This window comes from Taurulus bubalis (assembly GCF_910589615.1).
Source record: "Taurulus bubalis genome assembly, chromosome: 3".
Taxonomy (NCBI): domain Eukaryota; kingdom Metazoa; phylum Chordata; class Actinopteri; order Perciformes; family Cottidae; genus Taurulus; species Taurulus bubalis.
Window position 1 is genome coordinate 24713750 of NC_136591.1, and position 20323 is coordinate 24734072.

The 20323-nt window shown below is 40.3% G+C and overlaps 1 protein-coding gene across 1 annotated transcript in view; it reads right to left on the bottom strand.

Moving 5' to 3' along the window:
- LOC306734799 (low density lipoprotein receptor adapter protein 1) overlaps window positions 1-18605 on the bottom strand; it is a gene marked incomplete at both ends in the record, with an annotated part of 43753 nt that extends 25148 nt beyond the window's left edge. Inside the window, one exon of the mRNA XM_079216190.1 lies at window positions 18521-18605. Within this exon, the coding sequence (XP_079072316.1) occupies window positions 18521-18605 (85 nt within the window). The remainder of the gene's footprint in view (window positions 1-18520) is intronic.
- Window positions 18606-20323: the final 1718 nt, after the last annotated feature.

Here is a 20323-nt window from a genome sequence, read left to right on the forward strand (position 1 = left end):
AATAAAGAACACAATGGAGTGAAGATAATAAAAATGGAATACCTAAGCACTACAGACCAGGTTTTAGACTTTCCAAAACCATAAGCACAAAAGCAAAAGTGTACCAAATGGATTAAACAGTATATTTGTGATTAACATAAGCTGCAAACACACTAGCAAGCTAACATTACCATCTACCCTTATACGGCTAAGCGTTAGTAAATTCCTAGTTGGAACATCCGCCGTGTGGATTAACAACATAAGTTTTCTCTAGACGTTTATTTGGTTTGGGAAGGTTCAATGAAAGCAACCGCAGTGTTACGTGTCAGGCTGGTGCAAGGCCTGTGTGTGTGTTTTCTCCCCTCCCCCCTGTTTTTCTCTTCAGGTGCCAATCAGGTGATTGGTTGCCACCCGTGCAGGCCAGTCATGTTGCACCTGGGTTCCTCAGAATGGGCCAATCAGTGGGAAACAGTTTAAAAGCAGGAAGCCTGAAGAGTTTGAGGCCCGTTTTTTGTTCTACACCACGTAAAAACTGATACCATAGTTTCTAAGAGTGAAGGTTTGTGCAAAAACGTAGTTATTTGTATCTAGAAACATTAGGTGTATTGGTCGGTGGCCCCTCTGTATTTGTTTTGGTAAAGTATTGTTAGAGAAGCATGTGAAACCATTTTTTGTTTTTGTTTCCAGAGGTAGATACTCAGGCCTAGTTTTGTTATTTTCAATTCAGTTTATTTTGTAAAGCCCAAAATTACAAATTTGCCTGGGGGGGAGGGGCTTTACAATCTGTACACATACAACATCCCTGTCCCAGGACCTCACATTGAATCAGGAAAAAAAATATTCACATAATGAGTAGTAGGCATGGCCCACGATCCAGATAACCATGATCCATGTCGGCAGAAGGAGATAGAGAGGGTTGATTTAATTTGTTTGGCACGACCACACCTGTCGCAGCCTCTCCCACTTTATGGAGAACCTTTTTGTTAAATGCCCTTGAGTGACAATACATATTGTATGCATACATTACTCTTACTTTTTATTTTTCACTTTTTTTATTTATTTTTTATTTAAACCTTTATTTAACCAGGAAGCACCATTGCGATTTAAAAATCTCTTTTTAGAGGGAGACCTGGCCAAGACAGGCAGCAGCATAAAAAACACAGTTACAGACAGAAAACACAAGTTAAAAGAAACTAAAAGCTAAGAGACAGTGATGCAACAGAGTCAAATTAAGAAACATATACATTTTTGGGAACCTGCCTCTATTTCTTTCATTCTATATTTAAAAGCAGCCAGTGATATCAGTTCTCTGAGCTTTAAAACATTCTGCAACATATTCCAAGATGAGGGGGAAGAGTACACAAAAGCCCTTTTTCCCATTTCTGTTCTGGCATTTGGGGCAGTGAGCATGAAAAAAAAGTCCTGAGAACGCAAAGAGTATTGTCTGATACTTCTCTGCATGATAAAAACACATAGGTAGTTTGGGAGCAGACCAAGGATTGCCTTATAAATAAGGGTGTACCAATGAGAGAGCCTACGGGTGGCCAAAGCAGGACCATCCTACCCGAGAGTATAACTCACAGTGGTGAGTCAGCTTTACAATTTGTAATGAACCGCAGTGAAGCTGGTAAGCTGTGTCCACCCTACGAAGACAGTTAGCAGAGGCATGCATATAAAGAAGATCACCATAGTCCAACACGGGTCAAAAAGTAGCAGCAACTAATTGCTTTTTTACATTATTTGAAAAGCACACCTTATTTCAAAAATAAAAACCTAGTTTTAACCTCAACTTTTTCACCAGGTATTGTACATGTGGCTGAAAAGTGAGGGAGTCATCAATCAGAATACTCAGATATGTATAAGAGTCAACAACCACCATTTTACTTCCTTCAAGAGTGACCACCGAAGGGACATTCTTTCGCTGTCATGTGTTCGAGGATCAATGCACCGTGCTAGAATGGAAAGCATGACAGCCGTCTTAAGGATGCCCAAGGATGGTGGGACTTAGAGAAGTATCAATTCCAAACAATTAAAATATGTTTCCCCTTTATCAACTGCAACATCATTCATTCAGAATAGTTAGGTCAGCCCAAGCTGTGAGACAGCAAACTCTTGGTCAAAAGATTTGACTGCATGGTTGCGTCCTTAAAAATGTCAAGTGCTACAGTCCATGTTGTGTCTTCTGCAAGCTACACACATGAATTATTAAAAGGGCTTCATGTTGATGCTGCAGGGTTTCCAATATATCATCCCCCTAAAAGAGGAGTGCCTACATTTTTAATAAATCCTGTGTGAGTCTACAGAGGGACTGCTGATAAGAGTGACAGGCACACAGCAGAGGGAGGCTAATTGGATTTTAACATGTTTCATAAGATACTGAGGGGGACTGAACTGTGCAATTGTAACTTTTATTTTTCTTTGTGCTACATTTGCCATCTGTGCGAGTGAGTGTCTAGATGTTCTAATTTAAAAAAAAGAGCACAAAATAAGATTAGGGAGGGTGAGGCCATGGTGGTGCACTGATCACGTTTGCATCTTTATTAAACTGATGCCTGGCAACACTTTCCCACCCAGGCTGTTGCAGCAAGTGCACTGAATCCATTATGTTCACACACAAGCCTCACAGTTGGGACACGCGCTGAAGGAATCAATGCATTACAATGAAGGCACGGAGCGATTTGATGACATTTTGCTGCACTGGGCCTTCAGTGTGTTCACATAAAAGTTACAATACAAGTTATAATGCCATTGCCCGGAGGTGTAAAAATATTCAGCTCTGTTGAATGAACAACTGACAAGTGTAGCCATTTCATAGTAACCGATCCGACTGCAGCAACATAATAGGTACCGAGTGCTCTGTACGCCTTCAGCTACATGCAGCGATCACCAGCTGTCTCTTCAAGCTCCACGCTTATTGAATTTATGAATTCTGCTCTGGATGAACACACTGACGGTTAATTAAAAACACAAACAGGAGCGCATAGCTATGCACATGGCAAGTAAGGGCAAATACACTGGCACACTGGGGGCGCACACACACACACACACACACACTTTCCTGAGGATGCCATCATTTAACTATAAAGAAAGGAATCTCTGTCTGTGGGTATGTTCTTTGCTTATCCCAAGAACCGTCCATGCGATCCACTTCACACTTGGCGGTACGTGCGGTGTCAAATTTGGACACTCGACATGTTCTATATCAGTGACCTTTTGAATAAACAAGTGAACAGTGAGTGCTCTGTTCAGCATTTGGCGTTGGGGGGGGTCATATCACTGAGGACCAAGAGTCGAGTGTGTCGTCTGCAGCATGCATGCAAACTGCGGTTTATAGACTGCAGCTCCCTTTTGCTGCTGGATGCTGGATATACTTTCGCTGCAACTGAACTCTTCTTCACTTCGCTGGAGTCAACGAGCGAAGAGCAGTTCTCGACAACGCCGCAAGCAGCACTTCCTGGAGCCAAGCAATCCGCCCACTACGACTACGACCACCCGCTCTAAACCGGCACCCCCTCCACCTGACAATGGTGCAAGCAGCACTACCTGAAGCCAAACCATCAGCCTGTATCAAAACTCTTAATCAGAGTTAAGAGCACAAACTGTTGGAATAAGTGTGTTCTCCAGGGTCAAAATAACAAAAGCATTTCCTGTTTATGATTTCCCTACAGGTCAGTAAGTAGGCCATCTTTCTCACAACATCTTGGTTTAAATCCAATGGAATAAGAACAAGACCAATATGTGAGAAAGGAAACATTCAGCTTGCTTTTTAGACCCAAGTGGCACCCCCATCCACATTCGCATAATATAATCCCTTTGCCTTACTGTTTTACTCATCCAATAGAACTTTGAATCTAGGACACCACCTTGACAGAGAAAATAGGCCGCACATTCAGGGAAGATGGTGAACCGAGAGTGTGTGTGTGTGTGTGTGTGAGTATGTGTGAGTGTGTGTGTCTGTGTGGGAGGGGGTGTAACTGGTTTCCTGATTCTGCCTTGAGGGGGAACCAAGTAAAGCTTAGTCCTTCCTTTCAAACTCTCGCTCTTCTCACCATTTTCTTAATTCTATCCCTCTACTCACCTATCTCACCAAGTGCATCTTATGTTTCACTTCCTCTGGCTTTAATTGAACCCACACATACAAAAATACCCCTCTTCACATATAAGAGACTATCTTATCAGGAGGGGCTAGGGAATATTTATTAATATTTAAGAATATCAAATCAGAGCTACAGTACAAGCCAGTCATCAAACACTTCTTTGACAACAAAGATGGAGTCGTGGGATCAAACAGACAATGTTGCTAAGCAACCGCTGATTCCATCACTAACAGCCCAGTAGCAACATGGAGGTGGTACCTGCACATTAGATTACTGATTACCTTGGCTAGGCATCAAAGGAAGTGTACAAAGCACATTAAAGTGCTCAGATGAGGTGGAATTACCTAACGCAGTACATCAAACTCCCAACTTGGACATTTTATGTTACACATCCAATGGGTCCAAAAACGAAACCTCACGCCAAGCTATTTCCAAATCCTAACACTTTCAATTTACCTCTATAAAATGTCATACACTAGTGAAGATTGCACCAACAGGCAGTGAAACGGTTGCAGTCTTAAACACGTGATTAACGTTGTGAATTCAAACAAAACACATTGGTTAAGTTTAGAGCATGGTTTGGTTATAATAAGTACATTTATTACGTCTACAAGTAAAAGATAAATAAAAAATGAACTATTTTTTTTCTTTGCTCCGTATAAGTCACTGAAATTCCTCCCCTTCCCTTAACCTCCTTTTTTTTTGTAGCAACTCACAAACAGTGGACTGCAAATATGATCAAAACATTGACCACTTTACTCAATGGTGTATTCTTCAACATCGCTGGTATCAAACAGGTGGAAAACTGGTGACAACATTGCTTTTCAGGAACCCCAAAACATGTTTGGTGCTCCAGTACAGCCACTTAATGTGGGTTGTGCGATGAAAAGCTTTTTGTTTTTTTATACAGAGATTTGATAAAAGTCTCATGATATGAGTATTTTCATTTTCTGTTGACAACAGCTGTCGGACGAAGACGAATGTAAGCAAAACCAATAAAATGGATGAATCCAATCCTTGAAGAGTATAAAGAGATTTTATTTGCTTTGTGTGTACTTGTATACACACACAGTGAAGTCATAAAGCTTCTGTCAAGTTTGTATTAAATTTTTCACTGACAGGAAATATCACTGGGGTAAAATAATTTAGGTTCATGAAACAAATAGTTCCCCTTTAAGCCCTTGAATAAATCAGTGCTGGTGTGGATCTTTCAACATAATCCCCTTTTCCCAAAAAAACTCATGAATTGCTTCACTCCAAACACCCTATCTGTTGATATTAATAATAATGATGATAAGAGTTATCTATATGCATGGCTGAGCAAACACCCAGTCTGTTCAGGACAGACTGGGAATATGAGGGAAGAAATGTGAATCTGAGTAACTTGCACCGTGTCACAAACACTGAGAATTTAGAGTATGCTTTTAATAAAGACATCAAACATGACCAGTAGTATAAATAACTGTAGCTGTTTATTCAAAGCATGATATAAAAAGGAGATATACACATTATCTGTACCACTTTCTAAGCTATCAATAGGTGTTACATGATTTTAAAAGGATAGTTTCGGGAGATTTGGGGAAATAAGCAAATTTGTTTTCTTGGCAGAAATTACAGGAGACGATTGCTAACACTTTCATGTCTGAACGCTAATACGCTGCTAGCTTAACTGAACAAGGCCCAAAATGGACAGAAACAGCTAGCTTGGCTCAGTCAAAAGAGAACAAAGTTCACCACCAAACGGCATGTTACATGTTGTTTGTTTAATTTGTACTAATTAATTAATTTGTAGTGTGAAAACAACATGTTGTGATTGTATTTAGGGTCTGGACAGAGCTAGGCTAAAGCCGTTTCTGACTTAGCTAACTGGCTGCTAGCTGTATCTTAATATTTAGCACAAATTACAAGTTTTTTCTTGAACTACAGCAAAGAATGGGGGTAAAATAAACAGAGCTGTGTCGTTTTTACATGAAAAGAAAATTAGCGTTCAACTGTTAAGTGTGCCTGGAAGCATGAAAGATGCAATGTGATAAGTAAGTTATTACACATGATAAAAACCCAATCACAACTTGATGAAAGAATTCCCTATAATGTCTTTAATGTCTTCCTAAAGGCTTCAACCCCCCGATCATCAACTGTCCTCCCCCCAATCTGTATATCATTAATTAAACGGAATCAAACCAATGATCTCACACAGCAGAGGCACAGACCTATCTTATTTACCCATAGCACCCGTTCCTTTCTCTCCAATTTCAGACCCAGCAGCACCCTGACCCAGGGAAACAGAATTCTAAAATAATAGGATTGATACACTAACTCTTTTATTCCTTAAGCCTGTATGAAATGCAGCTTAATCAACAGGTTACTTAGCAGGTCATTTGCACGTTTTTCCTTTTTTTATATATTATATTTGAAGTGGATTGACTTTTTTATTTTCTTTGACTTCACGTTTATTCTGTCTCATTTTGAACATGTTTGAATGGGTTTTATTAGAGTATCTTATTGTGTACGTTATGGTATTGGTTTTATTATTTATATTGTAGACATGTTGTACTCATGTCTGGAGCACTGAACCAAACCAAAACCAAATTTCCCTGTGGAATAATAAAATTGATCTGAATATGAAACCAGTTTGTTTTCTTGGAAAGCGACCTCCACACATTGAACCAATGAACACAATCCTCCATCTACATGTATTGTATATCTTTATACTTTTAACCATTTTAATTTACCCAGTGAGGGGCACTCCTCACTGACCTGTGTCTCTGGGACCGGGGGGTTCTCCCGAGGGGCTCTTTGGCTCACAATTCCCTGATTTGCCCCTTTGGTTAACCCCTCCCCCACCGGTACCCTAATCTTAACCACTCCCCTTGACTTCACTTGACTAAACCAGACCACACTCCTTTAGACCACATTTTACTCTCACCTACCTCCACCCCTTACCTAATTCTAACCACCTAAGTTTCCTTCGACTCTGATTCGCCATCGTATGGAACCAGCAGATCACCAGCAATGAATATGACTCTGACAAAAACCTAAGCAGTGTTGAGCCTGGGCACAACCTCAAGGGGAGACCATAAGAGTAGGACACTGATGAGTAGAGGCATTGGACCATTGAATTATCCCCCCTCAGGCCTAACCAGCATCCTTCTAATATATTGTTTAGTTCTGAGTGGAGTTTTCTATTATTTTACCTGCAGCGCACCACAAGCTACACTTCGGGACACAGACCGCCTCCCTTTTGACCTAGCCCTAAACAAGTCTCTTTAGTTGCCTAATTTTGACAAAACCTTAACCATAAAAGTGTTGAGGTCTGACGGCTTGCTGGCTCGTCCTCTGTTAAATAAGTGCTGTATTCAGTAAAGCTTGTGAAAAGCTATTTAAAAGCTCATTTGTCTGCGTCACCATGAGCAGACACAACACTGCCAGAGGAGAGATTGCTCGTTACACAGACTGTTTACAATCTCCTGACTGTTATAGTTTATCATTGACCAAAGGGCATTACATAGGGAGGCGACGCGCACCGTAAATGTCCATTTAAAGTACCTTGGATCATTTTTTATGGAGTGACACAGCTGTTACTGTTTGTCCATGTCCATCATGTAGACTGCTGCTCGCTGGTAAATTAATACTTTTGAGATTTACATATTGACCTTGCCATTCTGTTGCTAGGGCAACGAATTTGGTCCAAGTTTACTTCCTGTCAGCAGCTGCAAAAACAAACACACCAAGGTACATTTTTCTACCTAGTGACTGTATGCATATTTCATCTGAGTGAAAATCAGTTTTGAACATGGGACCCTTCGCGTGTTAGGAACAGTTTACTTTAACATTTTCAAAACGTTTACATTTTAGACACCAACCACTAAAAAGGGAAAATAATCTCAAATAAATTGTCATGTATGAAAAGAAAAAAGGTTCCTATCGACACCTAAAATATGAGGTATGGTTCACTACAGTACAATTTCATGACAGAAAGAGGAAAATCATGCCAAAATAATGTAACCACATTAACAATGCAGATACTGAAGGAAATCTTTCCTCGCGGCTATTTATTCATAAAGCATAATTGCTCAAAACCGTAGAAGGATTGTTTTCATTAGCAATTCAAACACGGCATGATTCTCTCTTTGCTGATACAGATCTTTTTCCCCTGGAGTCTGCTGGCTCCCATTTCAACATCTTCATCAACTATAAATAGTTCCCTCGACAGAAATCCTTTCATGGAACAATAGGTTTATATTTAATATTTTGTTTTCTATTCAAAGGGTAGAGCTGTGACTTGTAAAAGAAAAAGAAAATCCCAAGGATTCCCAGTCCTGATCTCAAGCTGAGTGTTAGGAAAACACTACTTTGCCTGTGCAATCATTAGCTTTCCCATCCATTATCAAAGCAAAGCAAAACAAGTCACCTTCAAGAGCTGCTAATCTCATTTGAGACAGTTTATCCGTGCCCCTTTCACAGATGAGGGCTTCCCAAAGGAATACCCTCTAATGCGGTAGATCACTTTAGACCCTTCCAGCTGAGTGATGGATGCTGGTGACACAGCCAGATACCTCCTGGAGTATCAAAGGTGATAAAAAGGGCAATCAATGGGAGTGTTTGAGCTGTATCGTACAGTTTGGATATGGCCTATTCAAACTAATGTATACATATTTTCTTTATATATTGTATGCCTTTACTTAAAATGGTGCATAATATGAGATACAGAGCATTTAGATTGTCTCTCAACAGCTCTCACCATTGCGATTTAATAGTTGTTGAGATATTCTGTCTGGGACAATGTGGTGGACAGACTGACCAACAAACTGGCTTTGCCTTCATGGCTATATGTAAACTAGTAAAATTATGTTTTGTTTCTTTGACAGAGACCCGGTATTCCATTTTGCCTTTAATGAGCGCTGGGCTATTTATTGCATCTTTTTAGGAATGCTTAATATATTTAAAAAACACAAAAGTTAAAAGTGCTTTTATCAGCTTTTCCAGCCTGTCAGGCATTGCCTGTCAGGTCATACCCAGGGTAAGAGACTGCAAATTCAATTTAGTTTATTTTATATAGCCCAACATCACAAATACAAGTTTGCCTCGGAGGGCTTTACAATCTGTACACATGACATCCCTGTCCCGGGACCTCACATCGGATCAGGAAAAACTACCCCAATAAAGATAGTAAAAACCCTTTCACAGGGAAAAAGGGGAAGAAACCTGAGGGAGAGCAACAGAGGAGGATCCCTCTCCCCGGATGGACAGAAGCAATAGATGTCATGTGGCCATTATGAATAACGTAACGGAGTTACAGCACATTCAATGAATATGACAAATCACCCCAGCATTGCTAGTGGAAATTAAACCCCTGTAGGAATGTTATGACCTTATACAATTTAGCCAACGGCATTTCCATGTAAAATACAAAAATTATAAATACAAATAATTAATTAAAGTTAGAGATTTTCAGTAATTTGCTTCATTATTAATATTTAATGAATCATATAATCATTCAAAGGAAACCATTAAAGGGTAATTCCCTAAACTCAGCTGATTTGAACATCAAGAGCTCATCTCAAATCGTTCGACAAGCCGAGTAGAAGATAACTTCTACTGGGCTTTGTTTTAACCACAATAGGATGCACACTATGTTTCTATTCAAGACTACAAAGGTGTTCCATTTTAACTCTGATGGTATAAAGTTATATTTAGGAGTGGGTATACCTTGGCTCTCAGTGCCGAGCTCAGATGGGGACATGATGTGTCAGAAATGGTGAAAGGAGTTTGAATTTTTCATAGGAACAGAACACGGAGATGGGATTTAGCTCCCCAGTGGAGAAGCAGGTTCAGCCGAAACGCGCACACACACACACACACACATCCAGATACATCTACACAGGCATCTGCAACTCTCTCACACACACACACACAAACACACACACACACACACACACACACACACACACACACACACACACACACACAAACAATAGAAAACCTGCTCAGAAAGACTCTTACACCGGAGTGACAGCATATCCCACTTCACAGACAGCTGCCACGAAAATCAAACAAAAAGAGGACTCGGGTGTTCGGACTTTATTCTGAACAGGAAGCTGAGTGGTGTGTGTGTGTGTGTGTGTGTGTGTGTGTGTGTGTGTGTGTGTGTGTGTGTGTGTGTGTGTGTGTGTGTGTGTGTGTGTGTGTGTGTGTGTGTGTGTGTGTGTGTGTGTGTGTGTGTGCATGCGTGCATGTTGCAGCAGCTCTCCCAAGATAGGGTCTCTCAGTTTCCTCGCGTTGCATAATTCACTATACTTCGGGCCAGGGTTCCTTGTTGGTGCTAAAAACACTCCAGAGAGACTGCACAGAGTAGAATAATAATGAGCTGCATAGGACTCTAAAACTGTGGTTTGATTACAGGTGTTGGTGTTTATGGAGGTGAAACAAGGAGCCAGACATGAACCTAATATGTGTTTAGACTGAGGGAGTGAAGGGTGCCCTCAGCTGTCAATGTTAAACATGTAGGCTTAGATAACCTAGAAGACTTTAAAAGAAAATCAGAAGAGCTACCAAACATAATCACTTACAGCATATTATATATATATATATATATATATATATATATATATATATATATATATATATATATATATATATATATATATATATATATATATATATATATATACACACACACTGGTGGTTTCAACAAAATGTTATACACTCACCATAAAACACAACTCAAGGGTCTCGCAAAGAAAATCAATAAAGAATATGATGTGGAGCAGTTTTTAATAACATGAGGCTGAGCCTTTAAAAATCAATATTTGTGGAGTGCAACAGTAAAGAAAATATACTCGCAGCTTCAAATGTAACAGGCAAAAGCATGAGATCCTGTATTCATGAGCTAACCAAACCCCCTGATAATAAAGTCACAGCAGCACAAACACACGCACATCTTGTTAGATCCTTCTTACATCCTTATTCCAAAGCATCCTGTTATCCTTAAACCACAAGGAAGAATTAAGGTGACTCTCCTCGGCACATTGGGGATTTAAGGCATTAATACAGAAATGATACTCGTGGAATAAAGCTCAGAAGGACTCCCACTAAGCTTTGATTAAACCCAGACAGGACAGAAAAAGAATGAGACATTATTAAATTTCAAAATACCCGAAGCAACCGCAGGATTAAAACATGAGCAGACAAGTTAGACAGGAGGAGGATCGAGTGTGGCGAAGCACTTAATGAAACACGCACCCGGTGTCGGTTAAAGAGCCTTGTTCTCACCTGCCCAAATAAACCAGAACTTCATATGACTTCCCTCTTGACAACACAAACGCCCCTTTTGTAAACTGAACCAGATTCATAAGAGGATGATGGAAACAACACATTTAACATAAAATAAACTCATACAAAAGTCTACATGCTAGCAGTACTGTGATATTGTACGAAGGAACCATAGTGTTTTTAGCTAAATAGGTCATCATCTAAGTTTAGCATGTTATCGTGACAATATTTGCCATTTAGCGCAAAAAAAAACGTGAAATGATGACTCAATGATGAGGTTAGATCAAATGTCAGGGTCTCAGTAAAGTTATGACAATTCATCCCGAGAGGGACGGGAAATGTTGAAACACAATGTTTAAACATCTCTCTCACACACACACACACACACACACACACACACACACACACACACACACACACACACACACACACACACACACACACACACACACACACACACACACACACACACACACAGCGTGGTGGTAATAGAAGAGCAAATAATGTCAGAAACAGAAGATAGAAAATAATAAAGAAAGACTTTGACTGACAATGTGCATAAAGTTACACAGCAATGAAAAAACAATTGTGTGGGGGGGGAGCAGGAAGCGGACAAAGTTGGTGCAGAGCTGTCACTGAGGTAGCTGTGCTTTTGACAATAATCCAACTAATCACACTGTTGGGAGGATTTAGCTCATGCAGCTCTCTTCTGAGCAAAGTGGAGAGAGTCACAAAGGTCAAACATTATTATTCATTACTTTTCACTATTATTCATACAACTAAATAAAACTGCATTTTAACATCATGTTCACTGAGTAATTTTGCCAACTTTCAAATGCAAAATGGCTGTGAGGAACTTTTTGAAGGGAAAAATGTTTATTAAATCTATTTAAGATGAGTTTGATTATCTCATAATAATTGTGAGCTTTTGGAGTCATGCATTCTCAGGACCTTGAGGAATACACACTGGGTTTGAATAACTTAAATCTTCAACGATAACCTGTTTAATTGATTTACCATTTCAAAGCCCATTCCATGAAATTCCATTAGCAGGCCTTCATCACCTGATCTATCCTCAGTCTGCGACTGGTGAGACTGATGAGTGTGCAAGCATGAATTATGCAGCGTATAGGTGGGAAATCTGTTCAGTTAAATCATCATCCGATACACTGAAGCTCAGCAAAGAGCACATATTGACTTAACTGGTCTTATAAATGACTGAATGTATACATATAGATCCTATAGTGACTGCAAGACAAAATAACTGAGTGTTTCTCTTTTAAACTGGAAATGTTGGACCACCAGGTTATTAAAACAGCTTAGCTATTACCTTATTACCTTTTTGTCTTCAATGTGGTTGATGTTATTTTACTTTGAATAAGATGATCCTGTATTGGCTTCAGAAGTGATGCTTTGTTTCAGAGCTAATGATCAGACAGACCCTCAATAAAACCCTCATAGGACATCTTGTACTGTGACTAATATAGCCAAGACGTCCGATTAGTTGCATATTCATATATGTATGAATATTCTGCAAGCCACTTAAAAATGAAAAGAAGAAGCTAGTGTACTCTTTGTAACTTCATTCTTGCTTTTTGTTTCTTATTCTCTTGTCTCCTCTAGGTACATGTTGTGTGTCTAACTGTAAACAGGGCATTGCTGTAAAAGGTCATGCACTGTATGCAAAGTTAACCTTTCCTGTAGACATGTGAAATACATCCAGGACCTAGCCACAGAAAGCATAGCATTCAGGCAATGCAGCTACGACAAATATTAATTTGTTGTTTTTTTCCCAGTGGTTAAGGCAAGTAGAACTGAAAGTAGTAGTTGAGTGATTGATTAGATGATGGGCATTACATATAATCTGCAACTATTTGGGTAATTGAATAGTCGGTTAAGTAATTTTTAAAGCAAAAATAAATACAAAACATTATCTGTGGTTTTGGACAAAAGCCAATATTATTCAGCAATATTCTGTTGGTCGGAAAAAAACAACGCAATAAATAAAGCCACTGTGGTGGCGGGGAGCGTGGTTATACTCAGCTGCAGAGGGGAGTGGCTCAGGGAGTGGCTTAGAGAACCATGCTGGGAAGAGGCCTAATTGGCTTCAGCTGGAACTGATCTTGTGTTTTGTGTCTCTTCCCTAAATTAACCTCAGTAGGGATGGAAGAGCGAGAGAGGAGACACAGTCCGTCAGAGCGTGCAGGTCACAATAAAAGCGTTGTAAAACGATACCTAGAGTGTGCTCATGTCATTGGTGCTGGGAGGAAACGCGGGAAGGTAACAGGAGCCTGTTAGTAACCTGGGACGTTTTCCCACTACTTTTTACATTTTATCAATTAATTGAAAACAATTATTGTCAGGTAAATCAATAATGAAAATAATGATTAGTTGCAGCTCTATTAGCAACACAAACAAAATTGCATCCCCCTCGAATGTATTGTGGTGGCAAATGTATATCTCAGACAAAAACAGATAATAGGCAGAAAAAAACAAATCCATCTGCTGTGTGTGGGGGGAAAATATGTGACTTGGGTAAAATCTCTTCTTAAATTAGTTTCCCTGTCTCCACATTTGGTACTCAAAGAAGCATCGATGACTCTTTAACTCGGCATCAGAACGCCAATCCAAACGCTCCATCAGCCCACATTTATCAACACAATAATATTATTTTTTTCACATTCAATTAAAAGCAGAGGCATCCACTGTAATGTACTCCTCACTGACCACAACATCCATCCCTCTCATGCCTACTGTATTGGTGACATTCCCTGTATCATCATCTCCTATATATTCCCACCATTCCCTCCCATTGCTTCTGCTCTCTCTCTCCTCTTCACTGTGTCCCTGACTCGAGGGTTACTGAGTCTTAACGAGCCATTGAGAGATAATTGCTCCTCAAGGGTCACCGCTAACTGACACTGCTGACTCCTGCATGTCTTTTAGTCAACACCCTGTCAGCTCTAATAGAACTGTGGGCTGTACTCGCTGCTAGAGTTTCCAAGCAGTCGAAGTTGAGTCCACTACTTTCAGATCAAGCTCTTCTCTGGACTGCACAGCGATACAAACTGCGTATTCTGACATTTTCCTCTCCGCAATACAACACACTTGAAATGTATTCAAAAACTGTTTTTCGTATTCTTCTCTTTTTATATGAATAACACATCTGTGCAGCAGAAGCAAGCTTTGATAGCTACACCACTAAAAGAAACAATCCGAGACAGCCTGACTGGATTCAACTCGGCCTGTCCCACAGCCTCACAATTTTAAACTGATGCAGACTGTACAGCACGGACATCCTTGGTGCCAAGGGCAAGAGTGTGTGTGTGTGTGTGTGTGTGTGTCCTGAGATAGAGAAAGGTCTGCACTGCCGTTACATGATGTGATCCAAAGGGAAGGCTTGTACTCCGGGCACATGCTGTGTCCTCTTCCCTCCTGCCAGTGGCTTTGACCTCAACAGATGACAACGGACGACTACGAGGGGCGATGGGGAAGTGCGGTACGTGTCAGCTTTCTGTTGGCGAAAGAACTGAAGACTGGCTTCATGCATGTCCATAAATAGATCTTTTATTGTTGGTGAGGTAGAGTGAAAATGAAATTATTCAGCCTGTTTTTTGTAAAAAAGAGTGGCTTTGCGTGGCTAGTGTAACTTAATATCGCAACGGATCATCATGGATTTGACTTATTTCTCATGACTCATCCTGAGGTTGGACGCATACAGAAGAAGAGATTTGGGTGTAATAGTTCTCACAGGTGCTAATTATTTGTCAGACTTGCACACTGTCAGTTGAATGTGGTATTTAAGACAGGAAATGTGTAATGTTGCTGGCCTTACCTTCTACCTTAAAGCATTTGGTCATTTAGAGATGTGTGGCCATTACATGAATAATCCTCATAGCTTTCTGCTTGCAGGACCCTCACAAAGAGAGACAATGCTTGCATACTGTTTTGTCACCTACTGCAGAACCAGAAGAGAGAAAGCTGTGACTGCAGGAAGAAAAGTGTTTTGTTTAAATCACAGGTTTCATCAGCATTGCGTTTCAAAAGTTATGTTCCTGTTCAAGCCTTAAATCAAGACCGTTGTGTGCGTGACAGACACTTACCTCCTCCTGAATATATTTTCTCAGCAATTTCACCAATTTATTTCACAGCACATCCCATTGCCTATTTCATGATGTCCAAGAGTACCAAAGCAACAACAATATGTTAAGTTGTTACTTTAATATCCATTCGGTAACATGGTGTATGTGAAGCAACTGACTGGATATTAATTTTTTCTTACATGCGGTCGCAGAATGAAAAACTAAAATGTAGGGAGGGAGTGCTGGTCTACGTAATACTGTGGTTAGAGCCTCTTTTGCTCCACAAAAAGGAACATTATTTGTTTTTAAGACTCAACAACATAGCATTGGCTCATTAGCAGTGTTTTCCAATTTACCAACCCACTTTTTGTTTTTATTTGTGCATAAGAACTGATAGTTAAGGTATGGTTCCATTATACTGGCAAACAAGACTTTCATTGAATACCTTGCTGCTGCTGCCTCTAAGTTGACCTCACTACATTGCATTCAGTCTTGTGCTGTATTGAATGTGTTACTTGGTCCAACAATCATAAGATCGTTATCATGGCTTTAAAATGTAACACACTCTGGTGCTCATTCAGATATTAGACATTAATGTAATGAGGTGCGTGTCTGAAAGGGGCTTTGAAGACACATCTGTCAAGGGGAAGTTTGACCTTACATTAGTGTCAGCAGAAAGGTCGGGCGGCAACCAAATTAATCACAACGGTATAATTAGCTTGTTCTATGACTTTGGAATGGCGCTGCCCCCCTAAAAAATACAACACCTGAGTCATCATCATCATCCTATCAGATGCTTCTGTCTCAACTCACCTCCACACTACAGTGTCATAATGAAGCACTACTAATGCTTTACCACGTGAACTTTCAACAGAAATTCCTTGATGGCAGTTAAAATATATTGTGGTATTAACTTTCTATCATTCTACTAAGCAAGTCCATTATGTCTCTACACCATTGCGCTATAAAATAACTTAGCAAGGCACAGTTACTGCCAGAATTGTATATTTTCATTAGATGTGGTTATTTGACTGAGGTGACCCGCTCCTCCCGTCCATAGACACACATGCAAAACAAATAATGAATCCCTTCTTTTTTTTTTCTCCAACCTTAATCACACCTAATTTGCGTGGATGTGCAAAGCAGCTGCGATGTTTCCTCATTTGCATTCCGACAGGCAGCTTTGACGCATCGGCACACGCCGGCATACAGACGCTGTCCTCTCTCCAGATATCCTGCTAAGTAGCTTGTGGACATCAGCAGTCTGTCTGACTGTGAGTGCCATATTCACATTGTTCCAGCCTGATTCCTCGGGTGAATTCCTCTCAAGACTTAACCTGCTTCCTCTCATCAGGTGCTGAAATACAGCTGGATTCTACTCCGACAACATCATTATGTCTTTTCTTCCCCCTCGTTCTCGGACAAAAACAACAATAAGAGAAGAAAAGCACAATGCATAGGCTCCTCCCAATAATGTGACACTGACAATGTCTTTTCAGTATCAGATGTTGATGGTTGGTTTGTCAGCTCTTGTGATCATAAAGTCACCATGGTAATGATGAAGAATATGGTGGTGTTGGGGGAAATAACAACTCCCATCCACCGATGTTTGTACAAAACCAAGATCAGAAGGTTTAGTCCAACAGCCATCAGCAGCCAACCATGTAAGACAACCTCATTAAAGCCCTCATCCAATGAGACAACTTTGAAATCCCAAGCTTAACACCAAATATTCAATAATGAATGTAGAACATAGAGTGTACAGACACCAAGCACATCTTCCTGGTTGTGAAATTAATCAGCCACATTTAATTAAAGCTGGCATGGGCTGTTGATTATTCACAACGCATAAATCCACGATAAGGAGAAGAAGAAGGAGAAAAAAGTAACAGCATGCTAGCATTTATGGCAGCGAGAAGCTCACAGGCGTTGTAGCCGCAGGGATGGAGCATTCAAGACAACACTTCACACATCGGGGAGACAGCAGAGCTGCAGGCCCGTCGCTCTGCGCTCACCAGTGGTGTGAGGAGGTTTGTTGCTCTGACCCTTCACTCAGCACTCGCAACCTCTTGCACTTCACACTGTCGTGTCGGTGGTGCAACCTTGCACATGAACACTTTCTGAATCATTTGAATAACTATTGTTTTGCTACATGTAGGGGGTTTTGTGTTTTCAAGTGGCACTTTGTGAACGGCCTCATTGGTGTGTGTTAGGGAGATAAAGAAAGTAGCAACCGAACAATTAAAATCACTATAGACTCAAATCCGGATTACATTCCTCAAATGTATTTGGTACTGAGTCTATTGTTGTAAGATTCTATTGTACAAATTGCCTGATTATTAGCATTTATAATATATATATATATATATATATATATATATATATATATATATATAATTTTTAGGGCTGCAACAAAGGGTCATTTTAATTATCGATTTATTTATGTAATTGGTGATTTATTACATTCACATGAAATGTGAAAAAAAGAGAATATTGGCCATCACAAGTTCTAAAATGATGCGTTCAAATGTTGTTTTGTTCGACCAAAGGTCCAAACACCAGAAATATAAAATATTTAAAACACTCACATCCCAGAAGCTGCAAAAAAATATATTTAAAAAAAAACAGTAAGTGATTGTAGCTTGATTAAAGAGAACGACTGATCGAATATAAAAACTTTTGTATTTGTGGTTCGACCACGGCCTCACTTACTCGATTATTCATCAAATTTCCGGTATCGGTTCGAATGAGCCTTTTTTAATTTATGCTACAGCTAGCCCAGCTGTTTTTTTTGGGGGGGGGGGGGTCGAGGACAGTTGGCAGTGGGGCTATAGCCAGAAGGAAGTAAAGCCATTACAACTGAGACTGAACTACACAATAGTGATCGAGCAGCTTCCTGCACTACAGTACACGCAGCGCCGCAATTGGCAACAAGACAAACAAAAGCTCTCCAGTCCCGGAAACACAACAGTCCATCAGCCAGAGGCACACATTGTCCTTCTTCCCCCTCTCTATTGGTACATGTAACTGCCTCTTCACAACACTGTACCAAATCCAAACATCACCACACACACGCGCTGCCTGACTCACTTTCGTGCTTGGAAGTTCCCCATGTGTGCCGCGGGACTCCGGGGCTCTTGATAATCGCTCTGCCGGCGGATTTCAGGGCATCCATCCCGAAGGTGTGTCTGATCTCCCGGCAGGTGGATTCCCCAGTCTCCGAGTCCGGACCACGAGGGGGAGGTAAAATACAGCAGGATATGGGCTCGACTGAGAGGGATGCGCCAAAGAGGGGAGAGAAAGAAGAAGAGAAAAAAAAGGCAAAGAGACAGCCGACTGATAGAAGTTCCCACCCTGAATCGCTCTGGTTTTCTTCCTCCTCACAGAGACTCTGGCGACCAGCTGAGCGCGAGCGCCTACCGCACCGTCTCCAAAGTTAAGGGCGTGTCCCGCCAACCTTCATGAGCTGACGGTCCGAAGTGCTCCAGACTGAAGGCGCGTCCTTGAGAAAAGATACCAGTGTGATGCTGTTGCAGTGTGACGGACTCATACTAATGAGTTCATGGCTAATGAGCTTACTATTGCACTTTTTTGTCTCAAAGGGGACTTTCTGTGGTTTATGGACCTGTGATGATGCACTGTTATGCATCAAACACCTTTCAATGTGTGTTAAGAAACAACACGCTGTCGTTGTTTTAATTCATGTCATAACTCTAAATATTGGATAAATTCATGATGGACTATGTCAAATGTATCCCATCCTTCACTTCAAGGCTTCGTCACATACATGTAATTTGCTAAAAACAATGTTTGAATAACACAATCTATTTGGGGCACAAATGATGAACTGAAAACTATACAACTACTTCTAAATTAGGGAAACGCTTGAATATTTGTTTGTATGTTGGCGCCCTCTTTTGATTTCAACCAGTTATTACACCGTGATTGTCACCCATCTATAGCATTGTAATATTTGGGGATATCAGTAGCACTACTGGTAGGTTATTGTTTAACAAAAATACATTATAAATTGATTATTTAATCATCTGATTAAAAAAATGGATAATTATGGGCACCCTGGTAACCCAAGACAATGGTTTCAATAGATACATCTAGTCACAAGATGATTACCAGATTAAAGCAGGGATAAAAAAGACACATTTCAGCCACACACAATTATGTTCATCTTTTTAGATTTTCTTTGAATATCCAAATAGCACAAAGTAAATATAGAATTTTTTTGATCAATTCCTATCAGTTCATCCTCAAGTGCAAGTGACATTTGTGCTAAATTTAGAAGTAATTCCTTCAAGGTGTTCCTGAAACACAGTGACTTTGAACTTTGACCTCCAGGTGGACTTTTGTGCCAAAAATAAATTAAAAATCCCTCCTGGCGTTCCTGAGCTATCGCGTTCACGGATGGACGGACAGACAAGCCGTATACCTGATGCCTCTGGCCATGGCTGTCGGCACAGCGGCATGGACATTGTTGAAGCAGACTTGGTTGAACATGTTCACAAGAAGATATTTTAGAGGTCACATGCTAAATAGAATATGAACCACTGTGTACAATTCTTAACATAATCTGCAACATCTCCAGTTTAATTTTCTTTGTATGACCTTTGCTTTCTCCAAAGTTTCTATACCTTTACATTTGACATGGCCCCCAAAGAACAATTGAGCCATATTAGGAAACAGGAAACTCTCCACTTGAACTTCCACTGAAGAAAATCTATTTGTGACAGACACAGAATATGCATTGTGTTTTTATCCTTCATGGTGAAATCTTTATTTACTTTATCTCCAAAACCCAGCACAGGTTATCATTTCACGTCCGAGTTCATCTCTCACAAGTATTTCACACTCAGGAAGCTAAGCAGAGCATGTAAAGGC